The 18,437-nt window shown below is 38.4% G+C and overlaps 1 protein-coding gene across 50 annotated transcripts in view; it reads left to right on the top strand.

The window, feature by feature from the left end:
* The window catches only part of TENM3 (teneurin transmembrane protein 3), a 1,286,597-nt gene that overhangs the window by 1,235,609 nt on the left and 32,551 nt on the right, over positions 1–18,437 (top strand). For 43 of the 50 annotated variants that reach the window (XM_085578773.1, XM_085578775.1, XM_085578777.1 and 40 more), the window contains 7 exons: positions 2,514–2,781; positions 3,341–3,484; positions 7,130–7,379; positions 7,792–7,812; positions 13,347–13,579; positions 14,193–14,347; positions 15,201–16,075. In XM_085578773.1, the coding sequence (XP_085434899.1) occupies positions 2,514–2,781; positions 3,341–3,484; positions 7,130–7,379; positions 7,792–7,812; positions 13,347–13,579; positions 14,193–14,347; positions 15,201–16,075 (1,946 nt within the window). The remainder of the gene's footprint in view (positions 1–2,513; positions 2,782–3,340; positions 3,485–7,129; positions 7,380–7,791; positions 7,813–13,346; positions 13,580–14,192; positions 14,348–15,200; positions 16,076–18,437) is intronic. The other 7 variants (XM_085578807.1, XM_085578795.1, XM_085578790.1 and 4 more) reach the window with 1 other exon arrangement.

Raw genomic sequence — 18,437 nt, 5'->3', positions numbered from 1 at the left:
TGAAGGTAGTTTGATACTCAGTCTGGAAAAGGTGAGGTACAGACAGATTGGTTGTGTTGGTGATTCCTGATGTGACTTTTATTCCCGGTGATTTTCCCGATTGCTTTGCAATTGGTGTGTTGTCATGGCTCCCGTAGGAACTCTCTGCTGTGCCTGCTGACTTACCTTTTTGGATGAACATGAAACTGTTTAATTCTCTTTGTAATACTTGATTCTGGGAGAGAGATTGAGTTGCATAATCTTACCTATACATTTCTAAAGTTCTCTAGAAAATAAGTTACTACAGGGGATATTTTATGGAAAAAAGGAAGTTATAAGTCAGATTTCCAGCAGGCATTTGAGGCTTCTGCAGAAACTAATAATAGGGGTTTAGTTTTCTTTTAAACCTCGCTGAGAACTGCATGAGTGTCCTAGTTTCTAATTTGATAGTAATCCAAATACACAGTGGAATTTCTTGAAAATTGAAACTTCAAGGTGTCCTCTTTATTGCCTGTTATCTCAGCCAAGAGGACTGGAAGACCACCTATGTGTTTAACACTGCTCTTCCACAGTTGCAGTTGTAAAAGAAGCAATGGTCATAACAGGAGACCACTGAAGTCCATTAAATTGTGTCCTATTACAAGCATATTATTTCTTTTGCTCCTCTTGCTTACAGAGACCTCCATCTGTTAGACTAGCTTTAATATGCAGTATATGAGAGTCCTGCTGGTGTCTTGAGGAGGAATTTGTCTTTTGTTCCTGGGTGGTTTGTGCTTTTCCTTCAAAGTCTCAGAAAAGGAATGTGCTCACAATCACTTAACTCTCTAGAGAGATGGTTTTGTTCATGTAGAAAAGATTTGCCTGTTCTTTGGATTAGACAGTCTGTATATTGAGCTGAGGGAAAACAGACTAGATTTACAAAGAGAAATGAGGCCACACTCACCTCCTTCAAGGTGACTACTTGTCATTTCTTTTCAGCCAGATTCTTGGTGGGGAACAAAGAAATATTCAAATAATAAGAATTAATAGTTTAAAGATCATAATTTTATTTGTCTTGTATCTTCCAATTCATAATTTGTCTCCTACAGCTCTATTATAGTCTTACTGGAGAACAAGTATCAGATATAAAAAATTATAATGCCAGACAATGAGTCAAAATAGTATTTCTGAATTTTTTTTCCTGTTATTGGGAAGGAAGTAGATATAATTAATTCTGTATAAACCTTTCTGTAGGTCCAAGAAAAATGCTAGCATAGAGGATGGTGTAGCATGTGTTGTCCTCCTTGAGCATCAACCACATTACCTCACCCTACTCAACACAGTCAATTTTTTAGAAGCAGTGTCCAAGGATTTCACTGGCATGGAGAACTAGCAGCACTTGTTTAGTAGCCAGGTTTTGATCCCACTGAAGTCTTAAGCCTAATATTTGTGACAGGGTTATTGCTGAAGTCTGCTTTCCACTAATACTAAATATTGTTTGGTCTTCAAACTTGAAGACCAGGAGACAGAAAAGTAAAATAAACCTTTCTTGATTACTGCCCAAGAGTGTTCCTGTAACACCACTAAGGTTCTGGGCTCGTACTTCAGCATCCTTTGAACTCTTCTCTAAAGAAACATTACCTTTACAAGTGTGTCTAGATGCATTTTTCTTCTTTTGTTTGTTTCAATAAACCAAGATACCTGGTAGCTGTTCACTCCAAGTGCTGGCTGCAATGTATATTCTGACTGAGGCATAGAACAATATAGGCTGCTTTTATCCACATTACACAGAAACATTTCACATCCATCCATCACCCACAAAAGCTTCCCAGCTCGGAGGAAATGACAAGGTAGAGGAGGGGAGGAACCTTTTAAAAATAAAATTGACTCATTCCACCTCTCAGAAATATGAAAGTGATAAGCTGATATCTGAGTAGTGAATATTGATCAGAAAATATGGAAAAACTTCCCCTAAGGCATCCTACTTATCTGTCTTCAAAATAAATGGAAGAATGATCTAGTTTAAAGTATTTACAATCCACTGATAATGCAAATAATAAGATACCTGGGAGTTCTTCCTGCTCTTACAGGAGAAATTAGACATCCCAACCCAAACCTCAAGGTTTGCTCTCCATAGAGTCTCAACTGTCTTTATTAGACATGTCTTTATTAGGTGGGACATGGGTGGCAGCACAATAAGGGACAGTTTTCACTTAGATGAAAGATGCTTTTTTGCCTCTTCAGGAAAAATCAGTTGGGAATGTTTTCTCATGCCTCCTTAGCCCCATAAAAATAAAGGAGGTAATTTTGAAATGCTTGGGCAGAAAGTAACAACCAAGCAGCTTCAGTATAATGAAGAATTTAGACTTGACTTTTTAGAAAAAAGTGTGAAACGTTATTTATTTATGGGTTTTTTAACCATGGAGGCCAAATGCAGATGATATTTCCTAATGGATTGTCATGTGATATGTTAGACAGCCTTTTATGATAGCTGCATTGTTTTGTTTAATTTCCAAATAATTTACATACTGCATTTTTCTCTTAACGATGCATAGGTACTTCATGAAGAAACAACAATACCAGGGACTGATTTGAAGTTATCATACTTGAGCTCCAGGGCTGCAGGATATAAATCTGTACTGAAGATTACTATGACCCAATCTGTTATACCATTTAATTTAATGAAGGTTCATCTTATGGTGGCAGTGGTGGGAAGACTTTTCCAAAAATGGTTCCCTGCATCCCCAAATCTAGCATACACCTTCATATGGGATAAAACTGATGCATACAATCAGAGGGTCTACGGATTATCTGAAGCTGTTGGTATGTGTTACAGAGGATTTTGCACTTCTAGTGTTGTTTTGAACATAGGGGAGCACACCTCAAATGCTTGTATCCATTAAGTATAAAATTGCAGAATAAAATTACATCAGTGGATATTAAAAAATACTGAAAAATACTAATCGAAGATTTGAATTATGAGAAAAAAATTCCTTCAGGGGGAAAAAGAAACCATTTTTCATTCACATGAAAAGTGATGTTTTTAACTTCTATTCCTTCCTGTGAAGTAGCTCTCAGCCTAATAATAATGGAGTTTAGTCTGCACACTCTGTGTACTTTAAGTAAAGCACAATAGCAGTATGACTTACATCACAAAATGGATTTCCTCTATAATTGTCTTAATTCTCTTACTCTTAATAACTAAGATATATTAATAACCTAAGATTCTGCTTAGTATTTTCAACATGTCTAAGAAGCCATAGGAATTTTCATGTGTCCTAGGAGAGCAAAACAATGTGTGTAGTTTAAGGAAATCACGTTCTTTAAACTCTTCTTCAGAATGAGATCCTGTACTTAATGAGGACATGTGCTGTTATTTCAGTGTCTGTGGGTTACGAGTATGAGTCTTGCTTGGATCTGACTCTCTGGGAAAAGCGGACTGCCATTTTGCAGGGTTATGAACTGGATGCCTCCAACATGGGTGGTTGGACATTGGATAAGCATCATGTATTGGATGTTCAAAATGGTAAGGAGTTAATTTTCTTCTTGCTAGTTTTACTGCTCCACTGTCCTGCAGTTCAGGTCTCTCATTCAAACTTTTTGCTATTTGGTCTATTATTTTTAAAAAAACAAATTATAGAACATTTTTCAAATGGTACAGACTCTGTACTTCCTGGCACCCCACGGAAGTGGTCACATCACCAAGCCAGTCAGAGTTGACAGAAATTGTTAGGGCAATGTTCTCAGGCACACAGTGTGATTCTGTACAGGGCCAGGAGTTGGACTCAATAATCCTGTGTGTCCCTTCCACTCAGGATATTCTTTGTTTTTATGATTACATAGAATGTCATGCTTCTGCATCCTAAAAATACATATGCATTAATAGATTCTTCAGTCTGTGTTGGATATGCTGTGGTGGGTTAACTCTGGCTGGACACCAAAACGATCCAGTCACTCCCCAGCTGCACAGGAGAGAGAAAACAGAATGAAAAGCTCATGCGTTGAGATAAGGACAGAGACATCTCTCAGCAGCTCAGCATTCACTGTCATGGGCAAAACAAAATTGACTTGGGAAAATGAACATAATTTATTACCAGTCAAATCATAGTAGTGATAGCAACAAAGAAAACCAATCTTAAAAACAACTTGCCCAATCCTCCCAGGCTTAACTTTACTCCTGAATTCTCCACCTCCTGCCTGCCAGTGGTGTAGGGACACAGAGAATGGGGGCTATGATCAGCTCATCACACCCTGTCTCTGTTGCTCCTTCCTCCTCAGGGGAAGGACTCCTCACACTCTTCCCTGCTCCAGCATGGGCTCCCTCCCACAGTAGACAGTCTCCATGAACTTCTCCAATGTGAGTCCTTCCCACAAGCTGCAGTTCTTCACAACTACTCCAGCATGGGTCTTCTCTGTAGGGTGTAGTATTTCAGGAACAGGTGGCTTCAGTCCTGGAAGCAAACCTGGTCCAGTACAGGCTCCTCTCTCCATGTGTCCAGAGGCCCTGCCAAGAGCCTGCTCCAGCATGAGCTTCCCACAAGGTCACAGCCTCCTTTGGGTATCCCCTTGCTCTGGCGTGGGCCCTCCAGGTAGATACGTGCTCCACCATGGGCGCCCATGTTCTGCAGGGGCACAGCTGCCTCATCATGGTCTTCTCCCATGGACTACAGGGGATCTCAGCTCTTTTACCTGCAGCACCTCCTCCCTCTCCTTCTGCAGACCTTGCTGTCTGCAGAGCTGTTGCTTGCTCATATTCTCACTCCTCTCTCCAGCTGCAATTTGCTGTTGCACAGTAACTTTGGCATCAAAATGTATTTCTCGAGCATGCTGCTCAGCAACTGTTTGCAGGGTGCCATGCTAAGGAAACCTCAGCTCAACGCTGAACAGGAAGAAATTTGGAAAAACTTGTCTCAAAGCATGTAGGAAAGGTGAAGTAAACAGTCCCATAGCTTAAAGTTGGTAGCACTTGGTTTTCATGCAAGAGGGGAATCCAGAGTAATTATCAGGAAGATTGTTGCTTCCTCAGTACTTGATGTCCCGTGAAGGACTCCCCATAGTAGACAAGCTTATTATGTGTAAAACAGTAGTCAGAACCTAAAGCATTGCTTCTGACTGGTAAGCAAACAAGGTAGGCAAATCAAGGGAAAAAATGTTATTGTACCTAATTTAAAATTTAAAAAAAAAAACAAAAACACCAAAAAATAAAACCCAACAAAACAACTGTGCAAATTATTGTGAAGTAATCCATCTAAAAATGAAAAGAGCTATAATTATAAATATATATGTAAGATTGATTCTGTTCACTGCGTAAATTGATGATGGCTTTAAATTATGTTGAAGAGTACATTTGACAAGTAATGACTTTTCAGAGTGTCATGTGTCTAATTGAATAAACCAAGTGGAGAGTTGTAATGACAAGGTGGATGAGAGGCATAAATCTATTCAGCAGAGAGTGCAGACAGTGTTTGCACGGAAATCCAAACTACTGCAGTAAATAGTCTAATGTACATCTTTTACTCTGTGATAATAGAGGAGAAATGTGAAGGACCAATTTTTCAAGGTAATGACAGAATAAATCAGATGCAATAGTGCACTGTGCTGACTTCTAGAATTCCTCTGATGAAAATTGTAGAACTCAGCTATTTCAGGCAAAATTATAGTGCCATGATTGTCATAAATGATGTAATCATAGGAGAGGGGATTTCTTATACTGTTAATGCATTCTGGCTTTAACTATTCATGAAAAATACATTCTTCCTCTTTTGATTTAGATTACTTATTTAGATTACTTGCCATTAGGTTTCCATAAACCATTTTCATTTTTTCCAATTTATCATGTTTCCAATTTTATCATATTGGTTTTACATTTATAATCTCTTGCATTTTATAACATTAAAAGCAGTGAAGACACCTAAAACATTTAAAGAGGAAAGCAGAGTATTTTTTCTTCATACCTTTCAGTACAAATCATGCACTTTGGCAGTGAGGAGGGAAAGAGAAATTCATCTTAAATTTCTTCTAAACCTCTCAAAAGATTACTGTATCCCTCAGCTCCAAATTGCATGAAACTCTGGACATGCAATCAATAAAACCCAGGTCTCTGTACAGTACAAAGTGACGTGTGGTTTACATGGATTATACCATGGAAAGACATATGGTGACTTACGAGTAGAACCATAATAGCTGGCCATTTGTAGAAGACACCTTAATGGATTCATCATGAGATTGAACAATGAGGGTCCTGGCAACACTTTAACATACATTTTTTTTCCTTACAAGATGGAATATTTAACATAAAGCATCCATTTTTCCTCTCAGATTTCCTACATAGGCTATAAGGAAGAAAAATACTGCTGGCATATTGCTTTGTCTTCACAAAATTATTGTTTCTTTCATGCCTCAAAGCAGAATTAAGTTTCAGAGGCAAGTTGGCCTGGCACCACATTCTTTTTGTTGTTTTGACAGTTTTAATAACTGCCTATAACTGCAGACATGGTATGGAGGCAGACTTTGTTGCCAGAGGATCACTTTTGTTGTAAGCTAAGTAAAAAATCTTTTACAATGTAAAATTGAGGCAATCTACAACTTTCTGAAGTGGCTCTTTAATTAATATTTACAATATGCAACAGTAATCCTCTTCAGATTACATTAGACATGATACTCATAATTATGTTATACTAGGACTTTAGGAATATAATTTGCAAATATACTTTTCATTTTGTATAAAGTACTTTATAATTTCAGTCCTGTCTGGACTATTTCAAAACTGTAAAGATGTAGGAACACATATCTTCCTTCCATTAATATGCTCAGCATTTCATTCAGCATGACTATATTTATAATTATAAAAATCACTAACATTTAAAAATAACAACTGAAAACATTTTGGGGCTTTAAGAGCTACATTATTTAGTGTTTCTACTAAACTTTATGGTCAAGATAATCTAATGCTTGCATGTTTACAACCTAAATATAGCTATAGGTATTTTAATAAAGTTGTTATCTGTAGTGAGGAAAATTTGGTGGTGAAACAATAAAAGTTCATTGAACTTACACTAATTAGTTAAAAGAATATTTACAATACTTTTGCATCATTTTCTGTGTATACATTTGTATTTTTTATAAATGTTATTGGGTTCTGGTTTGGTTTTTTTCCTATATCGTCTGGCAGGAATCCTCTACAAAGGGAATGGTGAAAATCAATTTATCTCTCAGCAACCTCCAGTTGTTAGTAGCATTATGGGCAACGGGAGACGACGCAGCATCTCCTGTCCAAGCTGTAATGGTCAAGCTGATGGTAACAAATTACTGGCTCCGGTTGCCTTAGCCTGTGGGATAGATGGCAGTCTGTACGTGGGGGATTTCAACTACGTTCGGCGGATATTCCCATCTGGAAATGTAACTAGTGTTCTGGAGCTAAGGTATGTCTTTTTCTCATGCTGGATTTTTGGAGTTATTGGTTACTGTGGCAAATTAAAGTATTGAATAAATTTTTGACATTGTGTAAGCTTGAGTTTGTGAATGCTTTTGGGAACAAAGCAGAAGTTGAGTCAAAAGATTTTAAAAGTGTTTAAAACTGAAATGAAAACATTTTACCCTCATAAAATATTTTAACTATGCTTATCTAAATGTGAGAATTTAATCTAAAAGTAATAATTCAGCAGATTTTAAGAGTTAACATATGTGATCAACATAAGTGGACAATGAACTATCATTCAACACTTCACTGATGATAGATGTAAATGTTGCCTTCTTCTCTCTCATCTTTTAACATCCTTTCTGAATGTTTGTCTAATAATGTTTTTCTGTTCTTTTTTACTTGCTCCCACCAAGAAATAAAGATTTTAGACATAGGTAAGCATTCCTTAAAGAAGATTTATATTTTTCTAACTGTTCTTCTTTCTTTTTTTAACAAATGAATGCTTATAATGGGCAAGTCATTTCTGAGATGTATTACTAGAAAAGAGGAGTATTTTTCAAAAATAATGAGTTCATATGTTTTAGTTATGTCAACTGTCAGGCTGTATCGTTCTTTCTGATGAGTTCCTCTTTTCTCATCACTCTCTGTCCACAGTCAGGCTTCTTGTTATGCTTGTGTGTGCCCTCCTTTGCTGTTCCCTCATCTCTGCTCACTCCTTGCTGGCAGCTCTTTTGCTGATCCTATCAAAACACACTCATTAATCAGGTACACCAAATATGATGAGAATGGCATATAAAAGTATCAAGGGATTTCATGTCATTAGCCCTTTGATGTTGAATCTTTTCAGGCTCTCGTTTAACAGATTTGTTTTTTTAAAGGTGAGCTTCTTTTAATAATGGAAGTTGAAATCACAATAACCAAACTTCAGGAGTTAAGATTTTAAAATACACCAAGACTCACAAAATTAGTCATAGAAACAACAGTAATCAGAGGATTGTAGTACAGCATTCATCCATCCTGGCATTGCTACAATAATGGCAAGAACACAAGAGTAGGTGGGTGCTTAGAATTGCTTTGCCACAACAGCTGATGCTGACAAGGAAGGAAAAAACAGAGTCATGCTAAAATCTTGTTGCGGACATAAAACCCTGCAAACATTTGTGGCAAAACTCCTAAGTATACATCTTAGCAGGCCCATTGGTACCTTTCTCTCCTTTTTGCTGCCAGTGATTTTCATTCCTTGTTTTTAAACAAATCTCAGAGTCATATCTCTGTTGTCCTTGTTTTTTAAATTCACTTTTCTTTGGACATACTTCTGTGTGAGGAAGGGTTTTATGTTTTCAAAAATATGTTTTAGATGTGTTAGGCAAAAGATTCCATGACTAAATAAGGTGTCTGCATCAGTGCTAATGATCAGAATTGGTTTTGTGGGGTTTTTTTCACAGGGATGACTCGAAGGCAGTCTCTGGGTCTCAGATTCAGTCAAAGAAAGAAACTGAGAGTTTCTAGCCAGGCAGAGGCCTGGGAAAGAATGTAAATAATTCTTTATCTCTCTTGTTTTTCCACATTGTTTATAGTTAAGTTCTATCACTGTGCCTCAAGCACTCTGAACCAATGGTGGTGGGTTGTTTTCACTTCAGAACCAATGGATTTGGTCCTTGCGAAGCTCTGTATAAAAGAGCAGTGTATTTTGAATAAACCAGAGTTTTACTCTCAACAGCCTTCTGAATCAGAGTCCTCTCATTCCCGTCCTGCCTCGACAGTAACAGCAGTCTCTTCTGTTTGGTGGGTTTAGGGTTTCACTATTGCAATTCGTTTGTATGTGTTCTACCACTCTTAAAAGAATTATAGCCCTTGTGGTATCACAAAGTTGTGATTGAAGCTAGATAAGACATTGTCTTGGCAAATATGTAGAATGTGGAATAATACTTAAAATGGATGTGGAATGTACAAGAAAGGATTAAAGAGTGGATATATACTGAGGTTTGTTTTGCTGTGATTTGGTAGTGCCACCCTCTCCTGCCTCTGGCAGATCTGTGGTCACAGCCTCAACTGCAATGTATCAGAAACTGGATCCCTGCATGTAAGAAAAGCTGGTGAGAGAGAATACTGAAGCTTTCCTGTTTTATTTATGCCTAAACATGCAGAGGCTCCAGGTAACAAAACTGCATCATACCAAACAAATTAATGCAACAGCATGAGCCCATATAGCAGCTGTGAAGTGGGGGTTCCTCCTGGGGCAGAAGAAGACACAGGAGACTGTGGAGAATTGGCCCTGCAGGAGCAGTTGTGGAGCCAGTAGGCATGAGGTGTGGAGCCCGCTGTGCAGCCCAACACAATTTATTATGAGTCTGAGTTTTCTCTCACATCATACAACATTTTCCTAGTGTCCACTCTCAGCCTTACAGATTTGCTGATGAGAGACTTCTAAGAGTGGGATCTTGATGATTTATATCCCCTGGCAGCTTTTTATTCTATTAATTTCTAATAATAAATAAAAAGCAGCTGTGTTTTATTTAAGATGTGTAAACTTTTAGGATCCACCAAATCTTCTTGCCATGGGCTCTCCAGCTAAGGACACACTGTGAGACCAAATACTTCTTTTGGCTGCATGAATTCATGCAGAGTCCTGTGAAATGCTGCAAAGGGAAGCACATCTGTCTGGCCTGTAACAGGAGAAGGGAGCAAATGTCCAGTTTCACCGGCAAGCCTTTCAGACTGCTGAGGAGATTTCTACTTAAACTGCAGTTTGGAAAAAAGCCCTCAACAGACCACTTTGCAAAAGATAATTGCTAAGTATTAGAAGAAAATGCACTAAAAATGCATTCCCCAAGTAAAACTACTGAATGAGGCTAAATGCTAGTTCAGTTCTCTTGTCTATTCAAGCATTCACCTTTCCTGGCCTATAAACACAGTGCTTCAGCACAGTGTGATGTGTCTCCTACCTCAAGAAGCCTGTACTCTATTTTATAGAGAGAGAATGCAGATCTAATTTCTCCTCTCATGTACCAATGACCTCACATTTTTTCAATCTCAAAGCTGAAATTATGTCTTTATATGCACTGCTGCCTGTGGGTGATTAATGCTGATAGACATTCATGGAAGGAGTCATTTTTAGAAGGACTTTGAAGACAGGGAGGTCTTTTGTAGGCTATGGCACTATCCCAAATCTGTAGAGAGCCAGAAAAAAAAGTCTAACAAAACATAAAAACAGCTTTGAGGGGATATATGGTTTAGAGGGCACATAATGAAGGCAAGAGAGACAGGGACTGAATCAGGGGAAGTATTTTCAAAAAATCTGTACATGAAGAATAGTCCAGGTGATCCGACAGCTGAAGAATTAAAAGATCAGCCTAAGCAAGACAAAAGCAAAGGGAAATAGATCATTACAGCTCTGTGCATGTGTGTGCACACTTTCAGTTCAAAGCACTTACTATTATTCAGCATAGACAGAACAAGTTAATTTTTAGACATTTGTCTTTACAGGAGCCATGTAACTCCATGTTTTGCAGGCTACTGAAAGTGATTAGGCAATACTGAATGAGTCAATAAGTCACGGGCTGGGGATTTCACTTCTTTGCATTCCTTGTTATTGGTAGAAGGCAGAAGCTTAATTTCATTTCAGGGTACAATGGAAGTGCATAAACTCTGCAGCTTTCCAGCTGCTGGCTGCTTATCCTTGTACTATTTTTGGGATCTGCATAGTGCTTATGGATGTTTTCTGGCTAGAAAACAAATGTCATTTTCACTTGACTGTTATTCAGTTTCTCAAATTGTGCCTTTCTCCCATAAATTAATGGGGGTTTCTTTTGGCTAAAGCCTCCTCGGATGTTCAACCTTCACCTGAAAAGAAATGCTGAGGTTAAGCCTGTTGTATAAGCTCAGAAAGGAGCCATCAGACATCTACGTATGGCAAGTTGGAGAGTTTCTGTTGATTCAGTAGTAATATCCTATGCACTTCAACTCTTTAATGAAATAAGAAAATACATTTAAATTATCAGGTGTATTTTTTTTGTTTGATGAGGATACGGTACTTAATGTGAGAACCCTGATTTCTTTTTTGCTGAAATTAATTGGAATGTACATCTTCATATTTATGAAGAAAAGAGCTTTAAAATCTCTTTTTTGAAATAAATAATTGTGTTAGGCATAAATTACTTACTTTTTGATTTGATAACTTCTTATTCCAATGGCTGAAAAATATGATTTTTCAGCAGTGTTAGATGGATTGAAGATAGGTACTTTAATTTAGATTTCAGTAGTGTAAGAAAGAACTTTATTTTAAATTACAATGAAATAAAATTTAATTGCACATTTCACATCTTGCAGTGTGTTTATATTTGAAGTGTTTGCAAAGTTTCTTAAAGACCAAAGTAATCATGTAAATGGGTATAATTTAATTTGCAGTCTATGGAGGTATAAATAATTCGTACACTACATAGTTATCATATTAAATGATTGCTGCATAAATTAAGGTTTTGAAAATACCTTCCAACTATTTAGCACATTGGCAATAATAGATTTGTAATGGACAGAAATTTAAAGTAAACCTACATTTGATTGTTTTCAGACATGCTGTACAACACTCAGTGCAATAGCAGAGCTTTTAAAGAGGTGCTAATCACTGTGTATTTGATTTCATTAGTCTGTTTCACTTGGTTCACTTCGTTCTGAACCAGCATGTTAAAAGTCTTAAAACCAAATAAAATCCTATTTATGCAACACTTTTTTTTCCTGTGTTTTTGTAATTGGATGGCTATAAAAATCTGTCCCTGCTAAAAGACATAATTTGTTCACAAGTTGTTCCTGTTGGTCTCTGTTGCATTTTCCAAGTGGCAGTACATAAAAATGTGTTACATTAGCACAGTTATGTATTTACAAAACGTGAAGTGTAGCATTCTGTGAACAGATGTTTGGCTACCACCAGACTGGTAGATCTGTTTAAGCAGCGCTTTTGCAAACATCAGAAGTGACTGTTCTGACACTGCTTCAATCCATGAGGGGAGCATCTGAAATTACCTCATGTATTTACATGACCTTATTTCAGCTCTTCATGCCATAAATTAGGTCAGGAATCCCAACTGCAGTGGGTTAAGTTTCTACATCATAATATATCAACACAAAAGGTAATCTCCAGGGCTGTTTTTTTCACCAGCAGGGAAGAAAAGACAGTAATTCTCAATTATGTGGCACCAGTGGAGAGGCAAAATGTACAGTTCTGGGAAAATAGTTAGCAATATATATTTTCACTGTAATGAAGACTGTGCTGGCATAGTTAGCAGTTTTCTGCCAATGTGTACAGTTATTTGAAATATGACTCTGACTTAAGAATAATGGAAAAGCTCTGCTTGGTCTCTGGTGGAAGAGATGACATTTCCTAATGTGTTAAATCATGCATATCACGCATTTGAAAGCAGTAGATTAAACAAATACTTATGAATGATGTCTTATCTCTTGCCTGTGAACTCATCATTCAAACTCTATCTTATCTGTTTATGAATTACATAAACCATGAACCCCAGCAGCCTTGTATAAATTATAATAAAACAGGATAATACCAACAAAGTGTAAGCGAGGCCTGGGATCCTGCTGCAAAATTTGGGACTAGATCAGGGTTCCCAGAACTCTCAAAAGGTTTTAAACTCCAATATTTTGATTTGGCCTATTAGAGAGATATTTGCAGTCTCTAATGAGAGAGCCTGAACTGTCCTGAGAGCATCGAAGACAATGGGGACCTTCTTCTCCAGAGGATTAATCTAGATGGGGCTGCCTGTGACACAGATGAGTTAAATGTGGACCAAAACAATTTTGGGGCCATGACCTGTGCTGCCAATGCATGGAGCATCACCATTGACTTTAACTCTGTCTGCGTTACTGCACACTAAGTAGGAACTAAACCGTTTTCTCCTTGATCCAATGTTAGGTGCAGCTAACTACAGCATATGCAATGTGTTATTCCATTTTGCAGCAACAACCCAGCTCACAGATACTACCTCGCAACTGACCCCGTGACGGGAGATTTGTATGTTTCTGACACGAACACGCGCAGGATTTACCGGCCCAAGTCACTCACTGGTGCGAAAGACCTGACCAAAAACGTTGAGGTTATAGGAGGAACAGGGGAGCAGTGCCTGCCGTTCGATGAGGCAAGGTGTGGTGATGGAGGCAAGGCGGTGGAGGCAACCCTCATGAGCCCTAAAGGTAAAAAGAGTTCTCCCTCTGTAACATTCAGAATAATACAGAAGTTCAAAGCTGGGGGCATGATCATGTTTAATTACTGAATTCAATAGTTGGCTCAAAAACTGGGGATTCGAGTGATTTTTTACAAGTAGAAAGTCTATAAAGGAAGAGAGCTACAGGAGACTGATTTTTTTGAAATCAATTAAGGTTGATTTTTTAGGAAGTATTTGGCTTGAGTGGTTATTGAGCATTTTTAAACACTCAATAAGAGCATTTAGATTATGTGTTTGGCAGGCAGCAGTGAATATCTAAAATGAGCATTGCTTTTGGTTCTGTTTATCCCAGTTTAAAGTTAACTTAAAAGCTAGTCCCTTCCCAACACACAAAAACAAATGAACAGCAAATGCAATCAACAGTAGTAGCTTTCATACTGAATATTGGTTTGCCATGCAAAATACACTAACAAGCTGTATTATTATCTACGGCCTGAGATCAGATTTTCTGCCTACAATTTCCACTAGATACATAATAGTAATAGGTACATGCTACCTATACCCTTAATTGTGGATAACATATTCACTGGTAGACAAAAAAAAAAAATATTTGCTTCTAATTTTTATTTGCTTCACTGAAGGAATAGCAATAGACAAGAATGGATTAATCTACTTTGTTGATGGGACCATGATCAGAAAAGTGGATCAGAATGGAATAATATCGACTTTGCTTGGATCCAATGACCTTACCTCAGCACGACCTCTAACCTGTGATACCAGCATGCACATCAGCCAGGTACTTTTCAGTTACTGCTAATTTGGAAAGCTGAGGTGGGAATAGAAACTGAAATGCAGCTTTCGCGGCCCATAAAATAAAACTGGGTGGAGTGTGATGGATATTTGACAGCAGTTTTGGGGGAGAAAGCAACCTATTCCATGGGCATGAATTGCACTGTATTCTCTTAGCTATAAACGCTGCTGTATTCAATTTTTTCTGCCCATAAAGTTCAGTTTGGTTTAGAACAGCAGAACTATCAGCAGGAAACATTAAACCTGGTAGTAAATACTGGGAGAATGGCATATCTATTAGAACTATCTTGGCATGTTGATGTTTTCTGAATTGCTGACATCCTTAGCCTACTAGAGTGAATGAAGGGATTTACACAAAACCCCTGTATTTTCCTATTTGTCTTAAAAATTTGTGTAGGTAAGAAGGGACATGTTAGTAGCGGTATGTTCCAAAAATGGAGTACGGTGTTTCACAATCTGGAAGGTAGTACGTTATTTTTGCTACTACAAGAATAAAAGATGAATACTGTTGACAAGTATTTAGACATTGATATCTGCCTCTATAGTTATTTATGCATTTGTGATACAGAAAACTATTGAATTTATTGGAGGGGAAACTCAGCCTGTATTATAGTTTCAATGCAACTGGCTTTCTTTTCAATAAAATGGATGCCTGAATATTGTTCCCCTTGCCTTCCTGAAAAGCTTTAGTTCGCTGCATGTATTCATGCAAGTTCTTCAGCCGCGATTGCTTACAGCAGATAGAAAATATCCTTACAGCAGTGTCTGAAACTGAAGGTTAATTAATTCATTTAATCTGCACTGGTTGACTGTTTAACAAAACACTTCTATTTGTTTAGGTTCGTCTGGAATGGCCTACAGATTTAGCTATCAACCCAATGGATAACTCCATTTATGTTTTGGATAACAACGTGGTTCTGCAGATCACTGAAAACCGTCAGGTTCGCATTGCTGCAGGGAGGCCGATGCACTGCCAGGTGCCCGGGGTGGAGTACACGGTGGGCAAACACGCTGTCCAGACCACGCTGGAGTCTGCCACCGCCATCGCTGTGTCCTACAGTGGGGTGCTTTACATTACAGAAACTGATGAAAAAAAGATAAATAGGATAAGACAGGTCACAACTGATGGAGAGATCTCTTTAGTTGCTGGAATACCCTCAGAGTGTGATTGCAAAAATGATGTTAACTGTGACTGTTACCAGAATGGAGATGGCTATGCTAAAGATGCCAAACTTAATGCCCCTTCCTCCTTAGCTGTGTCTCCAGATGGCACCCTGTATATTGCTGACCTGGGAAACATCAGGATACGGGCTGTGTCAAAGAACAAACCCTTAATGAATTCAATGAACTTCTATGAAGTTGCTTCTCCAACTGACCAGGAGCTGTATATCTTTGATGTCAATGGTACTCACCAGTACACTGTGAGTTTAGTCACCGGAGACTACCTGTACAATTTCAGCTACAGTAATGACAATGATATTACGGCGGTGACGGACAGCAATGGGAATACTCTTCGGATCAGGCGGGATCCCAACCGAATGCCAGTAAGAGTGGTCTCTCCTGATAACCAAGTCATCTGGCTGACCATAGGCACCAATGGATGTTTGAAAAGCATGACTGCACAAGGGCAGGAGCTGGTCTTATTTACCTACCATGGCAACAGTGGACTTCTGGCAACTAAAAGCGATGAGACTGGATGGACCACTTTTTTTGAGTAAGTATATAAAATAAAGATAGGTGCCTTATAGTTTTATTGAGTTCTACAGGACCGTTTGAAATATTTCTGGGTAAAGTAACTGGGTAAAGTTGACCCTTGATAACAAAAAGCACAGAAAGATACTTTTAATTTCCCATGCTGTCTTCCTCTATCTTACTTGTCTGACTTCTTCTGAACATTATTTCTGAATAATTTTGAATTCATTATTTTGAATTTCAGTTTTATATATTGAAATAATAGTGAGACAACATTTCACTCTTGTCAAGAAATTTGTAACTCAGACAACCATGGGTTTGTAGATTTGCATCAAAAACTATATTTTCATCCCACTTGCTCATTAGATTGACATTCTTCTGCTGCAAATACTGACAAGAAATTTCTCTTCGTTGCTTTTTTTTTTTTTTTTTTAAAGCAAACACATTTCTGCATGGTCTTTGCCCAAAAATAACATCTGGGTGGGTAGTAAAAGGTTGTGTTTTACTGAGTGGCAAGTACGCAGGAAGGATCTCCTGGACAGCACAGCAGACTTTCACACAGGTGGACCCAATTGGAGGAAGCTGAGAAAATAAATATGGGCCATGGGGGAACTGTCATTCCTGTAGGAATAAACTGAAAACACAGAAACCACCAGCACCATGTCATGTACAGGTGCAAGCACAGCAGCAAGAGGTATTACTGGAACAGTAGGACTTGTAATTTTACCAACCTCAGAAAAAATCTTTTCAGTGAATTGCTTTAGCCTGTGTTACACTCATTAAGTCATCAATGCCTGTTCATAACAGACAGATTAGCAAAGCGTTTTACAGAATCCTCAATTATATTGACTAAGGAAGATCATGACAATTTATAGATAAACTAGTAGAACCAGAGAATTCACATACACGCTTTATTGACAACTTCATCTCCAAATGATCTGAACTGCCAGCTGATAACACTAAGACAAAACATAACAAAAATGCAGCTTAGACCAGAAACCATTATTTCAAAAAAGGTCAATGAAGAATTAACACAGATTTTTTTCAGTTGTCTCTGTCAGCTGGAAAAATATGTGTATTTTTAACTCACATGAAAGACATGATGAGGTTGGGTAAGAAGGTATGTATGAAGGAGTGGAAGATACAGTGTTAGTGTGATAAGTAAAACTGTTGAGGCCTCTATTCAGGATTACAAAGGGCATCATGAAAATTCAGTAAGTCCCTCTTCTTTTTATTTCCCCCTCTTCTTTACTTGTATCTTCATGATGAAATGCAGTAGCAACTGCTGCCAAGGTCAGAGCTTAAAAAAAAGCTTTCAATTCAACACACATGATAAAGAAAATAAAGTGCCAGTGTCAGGCAGTGGCAGCAAAGCCAAACATCTGTGTTCTGAGATAACTTCATATTTCTGTCAGTGTACATTTGGCTGAGGCAGTGTGCAGGAGGACTCTGAGCACCTGTATCTACTCTCCAGCCTTTACAGATGCCCATCAGAGACACAAGAGCAGCAGGTGCTGCTTCACTGCATATTGTGTCCTGAAGTGGAGACAGGGCTCGAAATGCTGATCCCTGACAAAGACAGCAGGTGGGATGCTACTGCTGCCAGTTTTAAGGTATTCTTGCAATAATCTGTAAATTGGCAGGGCTTTGGTAGCGGGCACCTTCCCAAAGCATTAGCACACATCTGTAATATTTAATTGTGCTTTGGTGCATCCGCTGTGCATCCTTTTAGGTCCTGCCAAGAGGACACAGAAGCACAGCAAGGGTACACACAGGAATGAGAAAGTGTGTGATTGGGAGGGCAAGTGTTCTCCTTCTCTTGAGTTAGCCCTGTCCTGAATGCTGACAGACCAAAGCACAGCTTTAGGTGTGCTGGGAATAGCACCCATTTCCACAGAGAGTAAAGTCAGTGTTGAGCTGTGACAGACACAGCCACTTGTTTCCAATAGGCAAGCTGGGCAAGACAGTCAGTTTGGGGTACAGTGAAGTCCTGTACAGAAATTAAGGCATCTGCTGGGTACAGCAGGCACTTTAAATCATGCTGGCATTCATACTGGCTAATTGAGAACCTAGAGTTTTAATCAGAGCAGTAATTTCTCACCATGTTGGCTGTAGTTTCTTTGTAGCCTACTGTGGTGTCCTGCAGTAGCTGGTGGCTCCTGAATGTATCTTAATGGCATGTATCTTAATGCCATCTGCATGATGGCAAAAAAATTGGATATTATAGTCACTATTCAGTGGGAGATAGGCCTGTAGTTTTCATCGTAGGGAGAATCTAGGGTACTGTGTGTCATGAAGTACATGGCTATTTCCTGAGTCTGCAAATAGCTGTCTTTCACACCTGATCTGCTTTCATGCAGAATTTCTGGTCTGAGTTAGGTTAT

The sequence above is a fragment of the Lonchura striata genome, chromosome 4 (genome assembly GCF_050655825.1).
Source record: "Lonchura striata isolate lonStrDom1 chromosome 4, ASM5065582v1, whole genome shotgun sequence".
NCBI lineage: Eukaryota > Metazoa > Chordata > Aves > Passeriformes > Estrildidae > Lonchura > Lonchura striata.
The sequence above is the reverse complement of the archived record's forward strand: the minus strand, read 5'-3'. Positions and strand labels throughout refer to the sequence as shown.